This window comes from Panulirus ornatus, chromosome 13 (assembly GCF_036320965.1).
Source record: "Panulirus ornatus isolate Po-2019 chromosome 13, ASM3632096v1, whole genome shotgun sequence".
Taxonomy (NCBI): Eukaryota; Metazoa; Arthropoda; class Malacostraca; order Decapoda; family Palinuridae; genus Panulirus; species Panulirus ornatus.
Window position 1 is genome coordinate 132249 of NC_092236.1, and position 21191 is coordinate 153439.

At 41.3% G+C, this 21191-nt stretch overlaps 1 protein-coding gene across 1 annotated transcript in view; it reads left to right on the top strand.

Annotated features, from left to right (window-relative positions):
* The window catches only part of Ziz (dedicator of cytokinesis protein Ziz), a 526511-nt gene that overhangs the window by 43378 nt on the left and 461942 nt on the right, over nucleotides 1–21191 (top strand). Inside the window, exons 5-6 of the mRNA XM_071669140.1 lie at nucleotides 8736–8805; nucleotides 20175–20302. Of these exons, the coding sequence (XP_071525241.1) occupies nucleotides 8736–8805; nucleotides 20175–20302 (198 nt within the window). The remainder of the gene's footprint in view (nucleotides 1–8735; nucleotides 8806–20174; nucleotides 20303–21191) is intronic.

Here is a 21191-nt window from a genome sequence, read left to right on the forward strand (position 1 = left end):
GGGATGTCTGATCATTATCTTGTGGAGGCTAAGGTGAAGATTTGTATGGGTTTTCAGAAAAGAAGAGTGAATGTTGGGGTGAAGAGGGTGGTGAGAGTAAGTGAGCTTGGGAAGGAGACTGAGTACAGAATGGAAAAAGGTGAGAAAAATGGAAGTAAGGGGAGTGGGGGAGGAATGGGATGTATTTAGGGAATCAGTGATGGATTGCGCAAAAGATGCTTGTGGCATGAGAAGAGTGGGAGGTGGGTTGATTAGAAAGGGTAGTGAGTGGTGGGATGAAGAAGTAAGAGTATTAGTGAAAGAGAAGAGAGAGGCATTTGGACGATTTTTGCAGGGAAAAAATGAACTTGAGTGGGAGATGTATAAAAGAAAGAGACAGGAGGTCAAGAGAAAGGTGCAAGAGGTGAAAAAAAGGGCAAATGAGAGTTGGGGTGAGAGAGTATCATTAGATTTTAGGGAGAATAAAAAGATGTTCTGGAAGGAGGTAAATAAAGTGCGTAAGACAAGGGAGCAAATGGGAACTTCAGTGAAGGGCGCAAATGGGGAGGTGATAACAAGTAGTGGTGATGTGAGAAGGAGATGGAGTGAGTATTTTGAAGGTTTGTTGAATGTGTTTGATGATAGAGTGGCAGATATAGGGTGTTTTGGTCGAGGTGGTGTGCAAAGTGAGAGGGTTAGGGAAAATGATTTGGTAAACAGAGAAGAGGTAGTAAAAGCTTTGCGGAAGATGAAAGCCGGCAAGGCAGCAGGTTTGGATGGTATTGCAGTGGAATTTATTAAAAAAGGGTGTGACTGTATTGTTGACTGGTTGGTAAGGTTATTTAATGTATGTATGACTCATGGTGAGGTGCCTGAGGATTGGCGGAATGCGTGCATAGTGCCATTGTACAAAGGCAAAGGGGATAAGAGTGAGTGCTCAAATTACAGAGGTATAAGTTTGTTGAGTATTCCTGGTAAATTATGTGGGAGGATATTGATTGAGAGGGTGAAGGCATGTACAGAGCATCAGATTGGGGAAGAGCAGTGTGGTTTCAGAAGTGGTAGAGGATGTGTGGATCAGGTGTTTGCTTTGAAGAATGTATGTGAGAAATACTTAGAAAAGCAAATGGATTTGTATGTAGCATTTATGGATCTGGAGAAGGCATATGATAGAGTTGATAGAGATACTCTGTGGAAGGTATTAAGAATATATGGTGTGGGAGGCAAGTTGTTAGAAGCAGTGAAAAGTTTTTATCGAGGATGTAAGGCATGTGTACGTGTAGGAAGAGAGGAAAGTGATTGGTTCTCAGTGAATGTAGGTTTGCGGCAGGGGTGTGTGATGTCTCCATGGTTGTTTAACTTGTTTATGGATGGGGTTGTTAGGAAGGTGAATGCAAGAGTTTTGGAAAGAGGGGCAAGTATGAAGTCTGTTGGGGATGAGAGAGCTTGGGAAGTGAGTCAGTTGTTGTTCGCTGATAATACAGCGCTGGTGGCTGATTCATGTGAGAAACTGCAGAAGCTGGTGACTGAGTTTGGTAAAGTGTGTGAAAGAAGAAAGTTAAGAGTAAATGTGAATAAGAGCAAGGTTATTAGGTACAGTAGGGTTGAGGGTCAAGTCAATTGGGAGGTGAGTTTGAATGGAGAAAAACTGGAGGAAGTGAAGTGTTTTAGATATCTGGGAGTGGATCTGGCAGCGGATGGAACCATGGAAGCGGAATTGGATCATAGGGTGGGGGAGGGGGCGAAAATTCTGGGAGCCTTGAAGAATGTGTGGAAGTCGAGAACATTATCTCGGAAAGCAAAAATGGGTATGTTTGAAGGAATAGTGGTTCCAACAATGTTGTATGGTTGCGAGGCTTGGGCTATGGATAGAGTTGTGCGCAGGAGGATGGATGTGCTGGAAATGAGATGTTTGAGGACAATGTGTGGTGTGAGGTGGTTTGATCGAGTGAGTAACGTAAGGGTAAGAGAGATGTGTGGAAATAAAAAGAGCGTGGTTGAGAGGGCAGAAGAGGGTGTTTTGAAATGGTTTGGGCACATGGAGAGAATGAGTGAGGAAAGATTGACCAAGAGAATATATGTGTCGGAGGTGGAGGGAACGAGGAGAAGAGGGAGACCAAATTGGAGGTGGAAAGATGGAGTGAAAAAGATTTTGTGTGATCGGGGCCTGAACATGCAGGAGGGTGAAAGGAGGGCAAGGAATAGAGTGAATTGGAGCGATGTGGTATACCGGGGTTGACGTGCTGTCAGTGGATTGAATCAAGGCATGTGAAGCGTCTGGGGTAAACCATGGAAAGCTGTGTAGGTATGTATATTTGCGTGTGTGGACGTATGTATATACATGTGTATGGGGGTGGGTTGGGCCATTTCTTTCGTCTGTTTCCTTGCGCTACCTCGCAAACGCGGGAGACAGCGACAAAGCAAAAAAAAAAAAAAAAATACTTGGTTTAAAAAAGGGAGATATACATAAGTATACATATGTAAGCAGGAGAGATGGCCAGAGAGCGTTATTAGATTACGTGTTAATTGATAGGTGTGCGAGAGAGACTTTTGGATGTTAATGTGCTGAGAGGGGCAACTGGAGGGATGTCTGATCATTATCTTGTGGAGGCAAAGGTGAAGATTTGTAGGGTTTTTCAGAAAAGAAGAGTGAATGTTGGGGTGAAAAGAGTGATGAGAGTAAGTGAGCTTGGAAAGGAGACTTGTGTGAGGAAATACCAGGAGAGACTGAGTACAGAATGGAAAAAGGTGAGAACGAACGAGGTAAGGGGAGTGGGGGAGGAATGGGATGTATTTAGGGAAGCAGTGATGGCTTGTGCAAAAGATGCCTGTGGCATGAGAAGCATGGGAGGTGGGCAGATTAGAAAGGGTAGTGAGTGGTGGGATGAAGAAGTAAGATTATTAGTGAAAGAGAAGAGAGAGGCATTTGGACGATTTTTGCAAGGAAATAATGCAAATGAGTGGGAGATATATAAAAGAAAGAGGCAGGAGGTCAAGAGAAAGGTGCAAGAGGTGAAAAAGAGGGCAAATTAGAGTTGGGGTGAGGAAGTATCATTAGATTTTAGGGAGAATAAAAAGATGTTTTGGAAGGGGGTAAATAAAGTGTGTAAGACAAGGGAACAAATGGGAACATCAGCGAAGGGGGCTAATGGGGAGGTGATAACAAGTAGTGGTGATGTGAGAAGGAGATGGAGTGAGTATTTTGAAGGATTGTTGAATGTGTTTGATGATAGATTGGCAGATATAGGGTGTTTTGGTCGAGGTGGTGTGCAAAGTGAGAGGGTTAGGGAGAATGATTTGGCAAACAGAGAAGAGGTAGTAAAAGCTTTGCGGAAGATGAAAGCCGGCAAGGCAGCGGGCTTGGATGGTATTGTGGTGAAATTTATTAGAAAGGGTGTGACTGTATTGTTGACTGGTTGGTAAGGTTATTTAATGTATATATGATTCATGGTGAGGTGCCTGAGGATTGGCGGAATGCGTGCATAGTGCCATTGTACAAAGGCAAAGGGGATAAAAGTGAGTGCTCAAATTACAGAGGTATAAGTTTGTTGAGTATTCCTGGGAAATTATATGGGAGGGTATTGATTGAGATGGTGAAAGCATGTACAGAGCATCAGATTGGGGAAGAGCAGTGTGGTTTCAGAAGTGATAGAGGATGTGTGGGTCAGATGTTTGCTGTGAAGAATGTATGTGAGAAATACTTAGAAAAGCAAATGGATTTGTATGTAGCATTTATGGATCTGGAGAAGGCATATGATACAGTTGATAGAGATGCTCTGTGGAAGGTATTAAGAATATGTGGTGTGGGAGGCAAGTTGTTAGAAGCTGTGAAAAGTTTTTATCGAGGATGTAAGGCATGTGTACGTGTAGGAAGAGAGGAAAGTGATAGGTTCTCAGTGAATGTAGGTTTGTGGCAGGGGTGTGTGATGTCTCCATGGTTGTTTAATTTGTTTATGGATGGGGGTGTTAGGGAGTTAAATTCAAGAGTTTTGGAAAGAGGGGCAAGTATGCAGTCTGTTGTGGATGAGAGAGCTTGGGAAGTGAGTTAGTTGTTGTTCACTGATGATAAAGCGCTGGTGGCTGATTCATGTGAAAAACTGCAGAAGCGGGTGTCTAAGTTTGGTAAAGTGTGTGAAAGAAGAAAGTTGATTGTAAATGTGAATAAGAGCAAGGTTATTAGGTACAGTAGGGTTGAGGGACAAGTCAATTGGGAGGTAAGTCTGAATGGAGAAAAACTGGAGGAAGTGAAGTGTTTTAGATATCTGGGAGTGGATCTGGCAGCGGATGGAACCATGGAAGCGGAAGTGAATCCTAGGGTGGGAGAGGGGGCGAAAGTTCTAGGAGCATTGAAGAATGTGTGGAAGTTGAGAACATTATCTCGGAAAGCAAAAATGGGTATGTTTGAAGGAATAGTGGTTCCAACAATGTTATATGGTTGCGAGGCGTGGGCTATGTATAGAGTTGTGCGGAGGAGGGTGGATTTGCTGGATATGAGATGTTTGAGGGGAATATGTGGTGTGAGGTGGTTTGATCGAATAAGTAATAATACGGTAAGAGAGATGTGTGGTAATAAAATGAGTGAGGTTGAGAGAGCAGAAGAGGGTGTTTTGAAATGGTTTGGTCACATGGAGAGAATGAGTGAGGAAAGATTGACCAAGAGAATATATGTGTCAGAGGTGAAGGGAACTAGGAGAAGTGGGAGACCAAATTGGAGGTGGAAAGATGGAATGAAAAAGATTTTGAGTGATCCGGGCCTGAACATGCAGGAGGGTGAAAGGTGTGCAAGGAATAGAGTGAATTGGAACAATGTGGTGTACCAGGGTCAACATGCTGTCAATGGATTGAACCAGGGCATGTGAAGCGTCTGGGGTAAACCATGGAAAGCTGTGTAGGTATGTATATTTGCGTGTGTGGACGTATGTATATACATGTGTATGGGGGTGGGTTGGGCCATTTCTTTCGTCTGTTTCCTTGCGCTACCTCGCAAACGCGGGAGACAGCGACAAAGCAAAAAAAAAAAAAAAATACTTGGTTTAAAAAAGGGAGATATACATAAGTATACATATGTAAGCAGGAGAGATGGCCAGAGAGCGTTATTAGATTACGTGTTAATTGATAGGTGTGCGAGAGAGACTTTTGGATGTTAATGTGCTGAGAGGGGCAACTGGAGGGATGTCTGATCATTATCTTGTGGAGGCAAAGGTGAAGATTTGTAGGGTTTTTCAGAAAAGAAGAGTGAATGTTGGGGTGAAAAGAGTGATGAGAGTAAGTGAGCTTGGAAAGGAGACTTGTGTGAGGAAATACCAGGAGAGACTGAGTACAGAATGGAAAAAGGTGAGAACGAACGAGGTAAGGGGAGTGGGGGAGGAATGGGATGTATTTAGGGAAGCAGTGATGGCTTGTGCAAAAGATGCCTGTGGCATGAGAAGCATGGGAGGTGGGCAGATTAGAAAGGGTAGTGAGTGGTGGGATGAAGAAGTAAGATTATTAGTGAAAGAGAAGAGAGAGGCATTTGGACGATTTTTGCAAGGAAATAATGCAAATGAGTGGGAGATATATAAAAGAAAGAGGCAGGAGGTCAAGAGAAAGGTGCAAGAGGTGAAAAAGAGGGCAAATTAGAGTTGGGGTGAGGAAGTATCATTAGATTTTAGGGAGAATAAAAAGATGTTTTGGAAGGGGGTAAATAAAGTGTGTAAGACAAGGGAACAAATGGGAACATCAGCGAAGGGGGCTAATGGGGAGGTGATAACAAGTAGTGGTGATGTGAGAAGGAGATGGAGTGAGTATTTTGAAGGATTGTTGAATGTGTTTGATGATAGATTGGCAGATATAGGGTGTTTTGGTCGAGGTGGTGTGCAAAGTGAGAGGGTTAGGGAGAATGATTTGGCAAACAGAGAAGAGGTAGTAAAAGCTTTGCGGAAGATGAAAGCCGGCAAGGCAGCGGGCTTGGATGGTATTGTGGTGAAATTTATTAGAAAGGGTGTGACTGTATTGTTGACTGGTTGGTAAGGTTATTTAATGTATATATGATTCATGGTGAGGTGCCTGAGGATTGGCGGAATGCGTGCATAGTGCCATTGTACAAAGGCAAAGGGGATAAAAGTGAGTGCTCAAATTACAGAGGTATAAGTTTGTTGAGTATTCCTGGGAAATTATATGGGAGGGTATTGATTGAGATGGTGAAAGCATGTACAGAGCATCAGATTGGGGAAGAGCAGTGTGGTTTCAGAAGTGATAGAGGATGTGTGGGTCAGATGTTTGCTGTGAAGAATGTATGTGAGAAATACTTAGAAAAGCAAATGGATTTGTATGTAGCATTTATGGATCTGGAGAAGGCATATGATACAGTTGATAGAGATGCTCTGTGGAAGGTATTAAGAATATGTGGTGTGGGAGGCAAGTTGTTAGAAGCTGTGAAAAGTTTTTATCGAGGATGTAAGGCATGTGTACGTGTAGGAAGAGAGGAAAGTGATAGGTTCTCAGTGAATGTAGGTTTGTGGCAGGGGTGTGTGATGTCTCCATGGTTGTTTAATTTGTTTATGGATGGGGGTGTTAGGGAGTTAAATTCAAGAGTTTTGGAAAGAGGGGCAAGTATGCAGTCTGTTGTGGATGAGAGAGCTTGGGAAGTGAGTTAGTTGTTGTTCACTGATGATAAAGCGCTGGTGGCTGATTCATGTGAAAAACTGCAGAAGCGGGTGTCTAAGTTTGGTAAAGTGTGTGAAAGAAGAAAGTTGATTGTAAATGTGAATAAGAGCAAGGTTATTAGGTACAGTAGGGTTGAGGGACAAGTCAATTGGGAGGTAAGTCTGAATGGAGAAAAACTGGAGGAAGTGAAGTGTTTTAGATATCTGGGAGTGGATCTGGCAGCGGATGGAACCATGGAAGCGGAAGTGAATCCTAGGGTGGGAGAGGGGGCGAAAGTTCTAGGAGCATTGAAGAATGTGTGGAAGTTGAGAACATTATCTCGGAAAGCAAAAATGGGTATGTTTGAAGGAATAGTGGTTCCAACAATGTTATATGGTTGCGAGGCGTGGGCTATGTATAGAGTTGTGCGGAGGAGGGTGGATTTGCTGGATATGAGATGTTTGAGGGGAATATGTGGTGTGAGGTGGTTTGATCGAATAAGTAATAATACGGTAAGAGAGATGTGTGGTAATAAAATGAGTGAGGTTGAGAGAGCAGAAGAGGGTGTTTTGAAATGGTTTGGTCACATGGAGAGAATGAGTGAGGAAAGATTGACCAAGAGAATATATGTGTCAGAGGTGAAGGGAACTAGGAGAAGTGGGAGACCAAATTGGAGGTGGAAAGATGGAATGAAAAAGATTTTGAGTGATCCGGGCCTGAACATGCAGGAGGGTGAAAGGTGTGCAAGGAATAGAGTGAATTGGAACAATGTGGTGTACCAGGGTCAACATGCTGTCAATGGATTGAACCAGGGCATGTGAAGCGTCTGGGGTAAACCATGGAAAGTTCTGTGGGACCTGGATGTAGAAAGGGGGGTGTGGTTTTGGTGCATTATTACATGACAGCTAGAGACTGAATGTGAATGAAAGTGGCCTTTGTTGTCTTTTCCTAGCGCTACCTCGCACACATGAGGGGGTAGGGGGTTGTTATTTCATGTGTGGCAGGGTGGCGATGGGAATGAATAAAGGCAGACAGTATGAATTATGTACATGTGTATATATGTATATGTCTGTGTGTGTGTATATATGTATATGTTGAGATGTATAGGTATGTATATGTGCGTGTGTTGACGTGTATGTATATACATGTGTATGTGGGTGGTTTGGGCCCATATACTCACATATACAGACATATACATATATGCACATGTACATATTCATACTTTTTTGCCTTCATCCATTCTTGGTGCTACCCCACCCCACAGTAAACAGCATCATTAACCCCCACTTCAGCGAGGTAGTGCCAGGAAAACAAACAAAAGAAGCCACATTTGTTCACGCTTATTCTCTAGCTGTCACGTGTAATGCACTGAAACCAGAGCTCCCTATCCACTTCTGAGCTCCACAGACCTTTCATGGTTTACCCCAAACATTTCATATGCCCAGGTTCAGTCCATTGACAGTATGTTGACAACGGTATACCACATCGTTCCATTTCACTCTGTTCTATATGATTGTGCTGTGTTATTGGACTCTGCCAGCAAGATGTTACACCTTAAGTGAAAAGTCACTTCTGGCAAGACTGTTTCATCACTGGATGAAAAGGAGTACTGTACAATCTCACTGAGAATCTTTCCCCTTCAAAGGAGTATCAGTCCCCTGCTTCTGATGATGCAATCTTGAATCTGCAGGGATTCCTGTTTAGGAGTTGTAAGGTTATGTGTTGTAATGTATAATGTTGCCAAGCTGAATGGATTTCACTGTATGATTTTATTTGATGTGGTAAAATGAAAGTTTATAATGATTTATGTGATTTAACATTTTGTTTATATAATTTTTATTCTTAGAAAAAGTCCATGAATGAATGTATTTGATTCAACCCATGTGGATGGGTAGGGACTTAAAGATTATAGAAAGATAGACAGATAGATATGATTTGTTGAAATGATCATCCACTGAAATTCTGTATAACATGTTGCAGTGGTCACCTTCTGATATGTGTATATAGAAAAGATTTCCTGTAGTTTACTACCATTATTGTTACTTAAGTGTGGGAAATAGTTTTGTTAGTTTAAATGGATTGACAGGTTATTGAATTAAGTTGTATCACTTTCATTGTCTAATGTTACTCAGATTACCACGTGTGGATGACCTGAAGGAACAGGTTTATGAAGTGGACACTGACATCGAGCAAGGAGACCTGGTAAGTTTACTTTGTGTTCATACTTTGAAGCAGGACCCCTCACTTTAGATTATTCTATCTTCTTTTTTTTTTAATTTTTGTTACTCTGTTTTAACCTGATGCTATATCTTCCTGAAAACTGTTATTTTGTCAAGATGAAGCATTCAAAAGATGGCCAATCATGACCATAGCTTTTGCATTTCATAAACTCAAGCCAGCTGGATGAAAGTTAGCTCTCTTATTCATATTTTTCAAGAAAATATCATAAAGTTTCCTCACCTCAGAACTGATCACCAACATGTCTGGTATGAATATCCATTGATTAGGGTTACTCATGTTCATTGTAAGATGTTCTGTCTATCTATTTATCTATATCTCTGATGCCTGTTCCCTTTCTGGAACTCCCTCAAGGGGGTTGGCCACAGCAATTGAGTCTTCATAACTAGTTATGGTAAGATATTGAGTGAAAATGTTATACAAATGAGGAAATAGATTTCCAGCACTTTACAAATGTTGAAAATCTGTCTTTACATTGTTTTATGTTTTGCTCAGATTTGCATAATTTATGGTGTTGTGCAGACAGCTCTTTCACCTCACATCTAGTCCTTTGTTTCTGTTCTCCTGAATTATTCCTTCCAAGAAATATGACTTCAGTGGGCCTTGATGCTATCTCCTCTAACTCCTGAATTGTATCATACGCTTGTTGAAGCTGTAGTCTCTCTGTCTCTACTTCTAAACTCTACTTATAAACAATAACTGGTCTTTAATCTCTGAATCTTCATAATGTGGCAGCCATGCTGACACTTCACTCATAGGTGTACTTTCTAGCATCTTCATCTCGAGTCCACATGTCATACTTCAGCAACTCCCATACCAAAGCATGTGTTATGGCGCTAATTTTTTAGCAAAATGATGCTTGTGATTGCAGAGCATGCTCTGTTGTATGCATGACACAGTCCAATATTTGCTCTGTTTTGAATCCAAGGTGGTCATGTGTGTTGCTCTCCCTTATCATTTCTGTGTACAGTACTAGAAATTCATCTCCAAAAGTTCCCTGTGTATTTATGCTTAGTCTGCTTGCAAATAAAATGAAGACCATCATTCACCTATGCATGACACTTTTTTGAAGCCCCTTGTCATGAATTTTGTTGTTATTTTTCAAATGGCTTATAAACAGTGCAGTGAAAGTGCAGTGTAATCATTTAACCTAATAGAAAGTCAGCTTTGGGAGAATACATTCAGGCTCTAAGGTATCTGATTTACCAACCATAGGATTACTAATAAATGGCAAAGAACTGCAATATAAGGGTCATGTAAGGGAAGATAAACCACTTAGTACTGGAGTTGTGGAAACAAAGCTTACTTAAGATATGAGATTTTTACCTTTTCTGTCCTGAGGGGTACATGATAGCATGGAGGGAGAGTGAGGTAAAGAAGGAGGATTGGTTCTCATAATGAGAGATAACCTTGTTTTAGGAAATTGAACTAGGTTGCACATTCATACAGTACATAATGGGAAGGGTAACCATAGAAAAGAAGGGCATAGTGGTGTTGATATTATATAATCCAAAGAATTGTAGTGATACAAATCAAACATTCAATATCAACAACAGAAGGAACAGTCAGGATGGTACATGAAGCATTAAAACGTGTTTCTCAGGAATGGGGTGGGGGTTTCAGTCATAAAGAGATAGACCAGCAGAATTTGGATTCTTTGGTGACAAGGAATCATGGAGACAAATTATTAGTATATAAAGGAAAAATCCTATACTGTACCACTATGTTAATGTAGACATTAGAGTGAGAGTCTGATACACCATCATTACTGGATCTTGTCTTCATTCATACTTGTATGGATATTGAAAATATACATAATCAACCATTTTGAAAGAGTGATTTTGTAATGCTTAAGTATAATATGTAGCAAATGAGCAAGTTAAAAAAGCAGAGATGAAACAGGACTTAGAAGATATAATCATTAAAACTACACAAACTTCAAAAAATTTTATTAACATAAAGTAGAAAATGGACTGAACCTCGGCAGTGTGGTGAAAGAATCTGTGAAATTTACATTGGAGTAGGAACATGAGTGCCTTTAGCCTCAGATACAAATAAGGGATAAGATAGAAAGGAGAGTGGTTTTATCATAGATGTCAAAAAGTAAGAGGTTCAAGATGCGCATTATTGAAGATATAGGTGGCACTGCAGCCAGACAGTAAATTCAAGTTATTAATGAGCAAGGAATGAGTTTTAACAGGATAAGGAAAGTGGAACAAGTATACTTTAAAAAGAATGTTCTGGACAAGGCAGGAAAAAATCCAAAACTTTTCGATAAATTCTTTAGGGGTGAGCTCTGAGTTAAAGAGTAGCAAATCAGGCTGAGGGAATAAGAGGGAAGTAGTTGTAGAGGGTGATGTAAGGATACACTAGGAATTGAATGATAAGTTCAAAAGTTTTTTGACAGTGAAAGACATTCTAGCCTCATTACTAGTGAGACTGAATGGACAGAAAGTTTTATAAAACATTGAGATGTCAAGAAGACATTAACATATACTAAAGGGTTTTTACCCACACAAGGCTCATGGTATTGATGGAATTTTACTTAATGTGCTGATGATATGTGCAGATACACTAGACAGACTCTTGAAATACTGTTCTTGGTGTTACTTGTGAAAGGCAAAAGTGCTAAGGGAGTGGGGAAGGGCAAACATCATACCCATTTGTAAGAAAGGTGACTACAAAAATGCATTGAACTAGAGAACAGTCTGGTCATTTAGAGACTAGTGTACTGGTAAAGGTAATCATAGTGCAAATGTAACAAACTTTGTATATTTCTACTAGAGTGAGGTCTGTCATAGACAAAAGGGGAGGGTATGTGAATTGTTTGTATATGAACTGCCAGAAAGAATTTGACACCACTGTACTTCATGAAAGGCTGATTAAGAAGCTGGATCAACTAGCAGGAAAAAAGGTGAAGATTTGTACAGATATGCGAGGTAAACCACGTGAAATACTGTTCAAAATATCACTGGTGAAAGTCAGAGTGCCAAAAGAGTGTAAAAGTGCAAGCATCATACTAGTCTAAAAGAAAGACTGGGAAGAAGTGTTATGACAGACCAGCCTTGCTGACAAGTGTGGTCTGTAAGATAAAGGAAAAGATAATCAGAAAGCAAATGGATGATTTCCTGCAGAGGAGAAATTGCCTAAGTGAAAACCAATATGATTTTAGGGAAAGGAGGTCACATGTATTGAACTGTTTTTATTTATATAGGAGTAAGCTTTACTTTAGTCAAAAGAAAAGACTAGGTGGATTGATTGTAACTGGATTGCTGGAGCCCTCTCAAAATGGGTGGTCGCCAGTGTAATTCAGCAAGGTCCTGTTTTAGGATCATCATTCTTCTTGATATATGTAAATGATTTGCCTGAAGTTATGGACTTCTACCTGGAGGTATTTGCAAATGACACAAAGTTCATGAGGGAAGGGAAAGCGAAGAGGATTGTGTCAACCTACAAGGGAATCAAGACAGATGCAAATGCTAGTCTGTTACATAGTGGATGAAATTCAACCTGAATTAATATAAAGTAATGACACTATGACATAAAGAAAACAAACTTCACAATGAATGCTGTCTTTAAGGAAATAAGCTCCAAGATCTGAATATGAGAGGAACGTAGAAAATGATATCATCCCAAACCTGTCTTCAGAGTTCCACTATAGGAAGATAGTAAAGGTGTCAAACCATCTTCTGGTAAATATTAGAATAGCATTGAAGTAAATGGATATGGAAATGTTCAGCAAGTTGTTCGCATCCTGCATATGGTCAAGAATGGAATATGCTTTTCAAGTTTGGTCACTACACTTAAAGAAGTACAAAATAACTAATAGATAATGTTTAGAAGAGAGCAAAAATATGGTATCAAAATTAAAAGAGCTGAGTTACAGCAAAATACAACCTCAAATTCTATGAGAAGACAGTAAGTAGGTAGTAGCATGATGTATCTGACATATGTTTGATTTTCACTATATCATTTAGGCTGCTATAAAGAATTATTTAATCAATAATCTGCACTGGTGTGCAATTGTTCATGGCCTAATGATATGAATTTCATAATTTGTTCCCATAATTACCCCCTGTAATTGTATGTACATGTAGGAAGAGAGGAAAGTGATTGGTTCTCAGTGAATGTAGGTTTGTGGCAGGGGTGTGTGATGTCTCCATGGTTGTTTAACTTGTTTATGGATTGGGTTGTTAGGGAGGTAAATGCAAGAGTTTTGGAAAGAGGGGCAAGTATGAAATCTGTTGGGGATGAGAGAGCTTGGGAAGTGAGTCAGTTGTTGTTCGCTGATGATACAGCGCTGGTGGCTGATTCATGTGAGAAACTGCAGAAGCTGGTGACTGGGTTTGGTAAAGTGTGTGAAAGAAGAAAGTTAAGAGCAAGGTTATTAGGTACAGTAGGGTTGAGGGTCAAGTCAATTGGGAGGTAAGTTTGAATGGAGAAAAACTGGAGGAAGTAAAGTGTTTTAGATATCTGGGTGTGGATCTGGCAGCGGATGGAACCATGGAAGCGGAAGTGGATCATAGGATGGGGGAGGAGGCGAAAATCCTGGGAGCCTTGACGAATGTGTGGAAGTCGAGAACATTATCTCGGAAAGCAAAAACGGGTATGTTTGAAGGAATAGTGGTTCCAACAATGTTGTATGGTTGCGAGGCGTGGGCTATGGATAGAGTTGTGCGCAGGAGGATGGATGTGCTGGAAATGAGATGTTTGAGGACAATGTGTGGTGTGAGGTGGTTTGATCGAGTAAGTAACGTAAGGGTAAGAGAGAGGTGTGGAAATAAAAAGAGCGTGGTTGAGAGAGCAGAAGAGGGTGTTTTGAAATGGTTTGGGCACATGGAGAGAATGAGTGAGGAAAGATTGACCAAGAGGATATATGTGTCGGAGGTGGAGGGAACGAGAAGTGGGAGACCAAATTGGAGGTGGAAAGATGGAGTGAAAAAGATTTTGTGTGATCGGGGCCTGAACATGCAGGAGGGTGAAAGGAGGGCAAGGAATAGAGTGAATTGGATCGATGTGGTATACCGGGGTTGACGTGCTGTCAGTGGATTGAATCAGGGCATGTGAAGCGTCTGGGGTAAACCATGGAAAGCTGTGTAGGTATGTATATTTGCGTGTGTGGACGTATGTATATACATGTGTATGGGGGTGGGTTGGGCCATTTCTTTCGTCTGTTTCCTTGCGCTACCTCGCAAACGCGGGAGACAGCGACAAAGCAAAAAAAAAAAAAAAAAATTTAAGACTGTTAATAGAAAGAGTATGGTTGAGGGAGCAAAAGGTGGTTTGCTGAATTGGTTCTGACGTATGGAGAGAATGGGTGAGGAAAGGTTAACAAAAAGGATACATGTCAAAAGTGGAGGGAGCAAGGAAAATGGGGAAACCAAATTGGAGATGGAAGGATGGAGTAAAAAAGATGTTGAGTGATCAGGGCCTGAACATGCAGGAGGGTAAAATGCTTGCATGATAATGGATACAAAACTTGTGGGCAAACAGTTTACCATGAATGAGGCAAAGTACTCTTTCTTGAACAGGATTAACATATGGAATGATTTGCCAAGTAGAACGGTTGAAAACAGTAATGTAGATTTATTTTATTTTTTCATTTATTATACTTTGACGCTGTCTCCCGCATTAGCGGGAGAATGGCCCAACCCACCCACATACACATGTATATACATAAACGCCCACACACGCACATATACGTCCTAAACATTTCTACATATACATACACAGACATATAAATATATTCACATGAACATATTCATACTTGCTGCCTTCATCCATTCCCGTCGCCACCCCTTCACACATGAAATGGCACCCCCTCCCCTTGTGCGCGTGCGAGGTAGCACAAGGAAAAGACAACACAGGCCACATTCGTTTACATTCAGTCTCTAGCTGTCATGTGTAATGCACTGAAACCACAGCTCCTTTCCCACATCCAGGCCCCACAAAACTTTCCATGGTTTACCCCAGATGCTTCACATGCCCGGGTTCAATCCATTGACAGCATGTCGACCCCGGTATACCACATCCTTCCAATTCACTCTATTCCTTGCACACCTTTCATCCTCCTGTATGTTCAGGCCCTGATTGCTCAAAATCTTTTTCACTCCATCCTTTCACCTCCAATTTGGTCACCCACTTCTCGTTCCCTCCACCTCTGACACATATATCCTTTTTGTCAATCTTTCCTCACTCATTCTCTCCATGTGACCAAACCATTTCAATACACCCTCTTCTGCTCTCTCAACCACACTCTTTTTATCAACACACATCTCTCTTACCCTTTCATTACTTACTTAATCAAACCACCTCACACCACATATTGTCCTCAGACATCTCATTTCCAACACATCCACCCTCCTCCGCATAACCCTATCTATAGTCTATGCCTTGCAACCATATAACATTGTCGGAACCACTATTCCTTCAAACATACCCATTTTTGCTCTCCATGATAACGTTTTCACCTTCCACATATTCTTCAATGCTCCCAGAACCTTCGCCCCCTCCCCCACCATGTGACTCACTTCCACTTCCATGGTTCCATCCACTGCTATATCCACTCCCAGATATCTAAAACACTTCACTTCCTCCAGTTTTTCTCCATTCAAACTTACCTCCCAATTGACTTGTCCCTCAACCCTACTGCACCTGATAATCTTGCTCTTATTCACATTTACTCTCAGCATTCTTCGTTTACACAATTTACCAAACTCAGTCACCAGCTTCTGCAGTTTCTCACCCGAATCAGCCACCAGCGCTGTATCATCAGTGAACAACAACTGACTCAGTTCCTAAGCCCTCTCATCAACAACAGACTGTATACTTAGCCCTCTCTCCAAAACTCTTGCATTCACCTCCCTAACAACCCCATCCATAAACAAATTAAACAACCATGGAGACATCATGCACCCCTGCCATAAACCAGCATTCACTGGGCACCAATCCTTTTCCTCTCTTCCTACTTGTGCACATGCCTTACATCCTAGGTAAAAACTTTACACTGTTTTTAGCAACTTCCCTCTCACACCATATATTGTTAATACCTTCCACAGAGCATCTCTATCAACTCTATCATATGCGTTCTCCAGATCCATAAATGCTACATACAAATCCATCTGTTTTTCTAAGTATTTCTCACATACATTCTTCAAAGCATACACCTGATCTACACATCCTCTACCACTTCTGAAACCACAGTGCTCTTCCCCAATCTAATGCTCTGTACATGCCTTGACCCTCTCAATCAATACCCTCCCATGTAATTTTCCAACAATACTCAACAAACTTTTTTCTCTGTAATCTGAACACTCACCTTTATCCCCTTTGCCATTATACAGTGGCACTATGCATGCATTCTGCCTATCCTCAGGCACTTCACCATGAACTATACATACATTGAATATTCTCACCAACCAGTCAACAGCACAGTCACCCTCTTTTTTAATAAATTCCTTTGCAGTACCATCCAAACCTGCCACCTTGCCGGCTTTCATCTTCCACAAAGCTTTCATTACATCTCTGTTTACCAAACCATTCTCCCTGACCCTCTCACTTCGCACACCACCTAGACCGAAACATCCTACATCTGCCACTTTATCATCAAACACATTCAACAAACCTTCAACATACTCACTCCATCTCCTCCTCACTTTACCACTACTTGTTTTTACCTCCCCATTAGCCCCCTTCACCGATGTTCCCATTTGTACTCTTGTCCAAAACACTTTATTTACCGCCTTCCAAAACATCTTTTTATCCTCCCTAAAATTTTAAGATACTCTCACCCCAACTCTCATTTGCCCTCTTTTTCACCTCTTGCACATTTCTCTTGACCTCTTGTCTCTTTCTTTTATATGTCTCCCAGTCATTTGCACTAGTTCCTTGTCCAAATGCCTCTCTCTTCTCTTTTACTAAAATCTTACTTCTTCATCCCAACATCACTACCCTTTCTAATCTGCCCCCTCCCACCTTTCTCATGCCACAAGCATCTTTTGCGCAAGCCATCACTGCTTCCCTAAATACATCCCATTCCTCCCCACTCCCATTATGTCATTTGCTCTCACCTTTTTCCATTCTGCACTCAATCTCTCCTGGTACTTCCTCACGCATGTCTCCTTTCCAAGCTCACTTACTCTCACCAATCTCTCCAACATTCTCTCTTCTTTTCTGAAAACTCTACATATCTTCACTTTTGCCTCCACAAGATAATGATCAGACATCCCTCCATTTGCCCCTCTCAGCACATTAACATCCAAAAGTCTCTCTTTCAGTCGCCTGTCAATTAACACGTAATCCAATGACGCTCTCTGGCCATCTCTCCTACATACATACCTATACTTATGTATATCTCTCTTCTTTTTAAACTAGGCATTCCCAATCACCAGTCCTTTTTCAGCACACAAATCTACAAGCTCTTCACTATTTCCATTTACAACACTGAACACCCCATGTACACCAATTATTCCCTCAACTGCCACATTACTCACCTTTGCATTCAAATCATCCATCACTATAACCTGGTCTGGTGCATCAAAGCTGCTAACACACTCACTCAGCTGCTCCCAAAACACTTGCCTCTCATGATCTTTCTTCTCATGACCAGGTGCATATGCACTAATAATCACCGATCTCTCTCCATCCACTTTCAGTTTTACCCATATTAATCTAGAATTTACTTTCTTACACTCTATCACATACTCCCACCACTCCTGTTTCATGAGTAGTGCCAATCCTTCCTTTGCTCTTGTCCTCTCACCAACCCCTGACTTTATTCCCAAGACATTCCCAAACCACTCTTCCCCTTTACCCTTGAGCTTTGTTTTGTTCAGGGATAGGATATCCCTGGGGATACATTTAAGAATAGACTTGATAAATAGATATTTATTTATTTTTATTTTGCTTTGTCGCTGTCTCCCGCGTTTGCGAGGTAGCGCAAGGAAACAGACGAAAGAAATGGCCCAACCCACCCCCATACACATGTATATACACACACGTCCACACACGCAAATATACATACCTATACATCTCAATGTACACATATATATACACACACAGACACATACATATATACCCATGCACACAATTCACACTGCCTTTATTCATTCCCATCGCCACCCCGCCACACATGGAATACCATCCCCCTCCCCCCTCATGTGTGCAGGATAGCGCTAGGAAAAGACAACAAAGGCCTCATTCGTTCACACTCAGTCTCTAGCTGTCATGCAATAATGCCCGAAACCACAGCTCCCTTTCCACATCCAGGCCCCACACAGCTTTCCATGGTTTACCCCAGACGCTTCACATGCCCTGATTCAATCCACTGACAGCACGTCAACCCCAGTATACCACATCGATCCAATTCACTCTATTCCTTGCCCGCCTTTCACCCTCCTGCATGTTCAGGCCCTGATCACTCGAAATCATTTTCACTCCATCTTTCCACCTCCAATTTGGTCTCCTACTTCTCCTTGTTCCCTCCACCTCCGACACATATATCCTCTTGGTCAATCTTTCCTCACTCATTCTCTCCATGTGCCCAAACCATTTCAAAACACCCTCTTCTGCTCTCTCAACCACGCTCTTTTTATTTCCACACATCTCTCTTACCCTTACATTACTTACTCGATCAAACCACCTCACACCACACATTGTCCTCAAACATCTCATTTCCAGCACATCCACCCTCCTGCGCACAACTCTATCCATAGCCCACGCCTCGCAACCATACAACATTGTTGGAACCACTGTTCCTTCAAACATACCCATTTTTGCTTTCCGAGATAGATACATTTATGAATAGACTTGATAAACATTTTGCTTCAAGTCCACATCTTTCACTGTTTGCACTTGCATACCAAAAAATTACAATTTGCGAGTTACTCTCTTTGAATTGATTATATGCCTGCTTACCTTTACCATACTATTCTGTGGGTTTGTGATATCATCTCCAGGTTTAATCTATTTAATCCGGGGACCGTGGGACCTGACCATTGCCAGACCTCTGAAAATGCTGGAAAACAGAAATTGACCCCTAAGGGAACCCGCTGTTTAAACATATTCCCAACCCTTAGTCTTGCCAGCTCATTCCTCATGCATATTGCTGTTATCAAAGGTAGACCAAAGCTTGAAATAGGAAATAATAAAACCATTGGATCTTGAACAAGGTTTTTCATTGTTACATCAATTTACATCAGAAGTACCCCCAGATGGGTACTCCTCAATATCTTGGGCGAGGGTTTCTCGTAGCATACATTGCCAATGCAAGGCAGATTCATTAGCATTATACATTTGTTTTGTGGTTAAGCTTTCCACTGCCACTGACTGTGCAAATTCGTTCACAAACTTTGTTGCAGCTTTGTGACGAGTAGTTAATGTATTGAACGACCCTAGTTTGGTAGTTGGCTATGGTTGACTCTTGTTACTATTGTTGTTTTATTGTTATCATCAAGGCAGTCAGCCTGTGTTGTGTTAGTCCAAGCCAGACAGCCAGCTCATACACTGTCTCTCGCCCTGTGTGTATTGCCATTAATTGTTTAGTAGAGAATTGGAGTTTTTATTCTTTTGATACGACTTTACACTACAAGCTTCTGTGTCAGCACCGCTCTTTTCTCCACACACACTGTGCTGAAATTCCATGTCTCTACTTAAGTTTATATAACCATCCTTGTGAGTATTCACAGTCATAGTCTAGTTTATAGTTCTCTATGAAAAACTTTGGCTTGCTCAATAAGCATCTCCCCTGAAATGCTTACACCTACATTATGTTGGAGCTTAAACACCTCCACAAGTGCACTGTCTATTGTCTAATTGTGTACTCCTGGCACCTTTCAAAGTTTTCTGAAGCTTTAAACTTTCTGGCTTTCATTTTCAGCAAAAAAATGAACATAAGAAATTAACAGGACTCTTGATTAGCTCGGCTGCAGTGTAAACAGACTTTAGCACCTTAGCTCTGCTAACACACCCCCCTGGTGGCAGATACACAAACTAATGGCCACAGATTCAAAACATGCCAGACCACAGAGCACTGGATTAGAGACGTCCAACCTGTACTTTCACAAACAGCCTTCTATAGACCCAATTTTCTGTTGCTGTTTGAATTCCTTTGTATTGCTCTAAGATACCTTTAGATAAATATGATAGTTAAACCAGCAGAAAAGAGAATTTTGAATTAGGTGTAACCAATAGGTCTATGGCAATACAAGAGTAGAATTGCAAAGTGGCAGGGGTAGGGGGCAAATATTCTGTCGGTTATATCTTATAATGTGAGGAATATTGTATCTACTACAATGTTGATGTACGATTATTCACTGGTTTCATGTACTTTTCAGGCCATACTGACTAATGGAGAGAATATACTTAAGAAAGGCTATCTCCTTAAGGGTCCTGAGAGTGGCAATGAAAAGATATTTGGTAATTTCTCCTCGAAGACATTCAAGAGGAGGTTTGCTTGCCTCAGGTATGTTAACGTTGTAGTGCAAGATATATATATATTTTTTCACACTTATTCTTATATTCCCTCATTATTGAGGTACCACCAAGAAAAGAGAAAGTGCCTTGTTCCCTCCCATCCACTCTATAACTGTCACGTATGAAGGACTTCCAGCCCTGCTCCCACCCCTTTTGGTTGCCTTCTGTGATGTGCAGGGAATACGCGGGCATTCTCCACATCTCCAGGGAATATATATTTGTTATTCATTTATTTATTATTTATTTATTTATTTATTTATTTATTTATTATGTATTTTGCTTTGTCACTGTCTCCTGCGTTTACGAGGTAGCGCAAGGAGACAGACGAAAGAAATGGCCCAACCCACCCCCATACATATGTATATACATACACGTCCACACACGCAAATATACATACCTATACATCTCAATGTACACATATATATACACACACAGACATATACATATATACACATGTACATAATTCATACTGTCTGCCTTTATTTATTCCCATCACCACCTCGCCACACATGGAATAACATCCCCCTCCCCCCTCATGTGTGCGAGGTAGCGCTAGGAAAAGACAACAAAGGCCCCATTCGTTCACACTCAGTCTCTAGCTGTCATGCAATAATGCCCGAAACCAAAGCTCCCTTTCCACATCCAAGCCCCACAGAACTTTCCATGGTTTACCCCAGACACTTCACATGCCCTGATTCAATCCATTGACAGCACATCGACCCCGGTATACCACATCGATCCAATTCACTCTATTCCTTGCCCACCTTTCACCCTCCTGCATGTTCAGGCCCCGATCACTCAAAATCTTTTTCACTCCATCTTTCCACCTCCAATTTGGTCTCCCACTTCTCCTCGTTCCCTCCACCTCCGACACATAT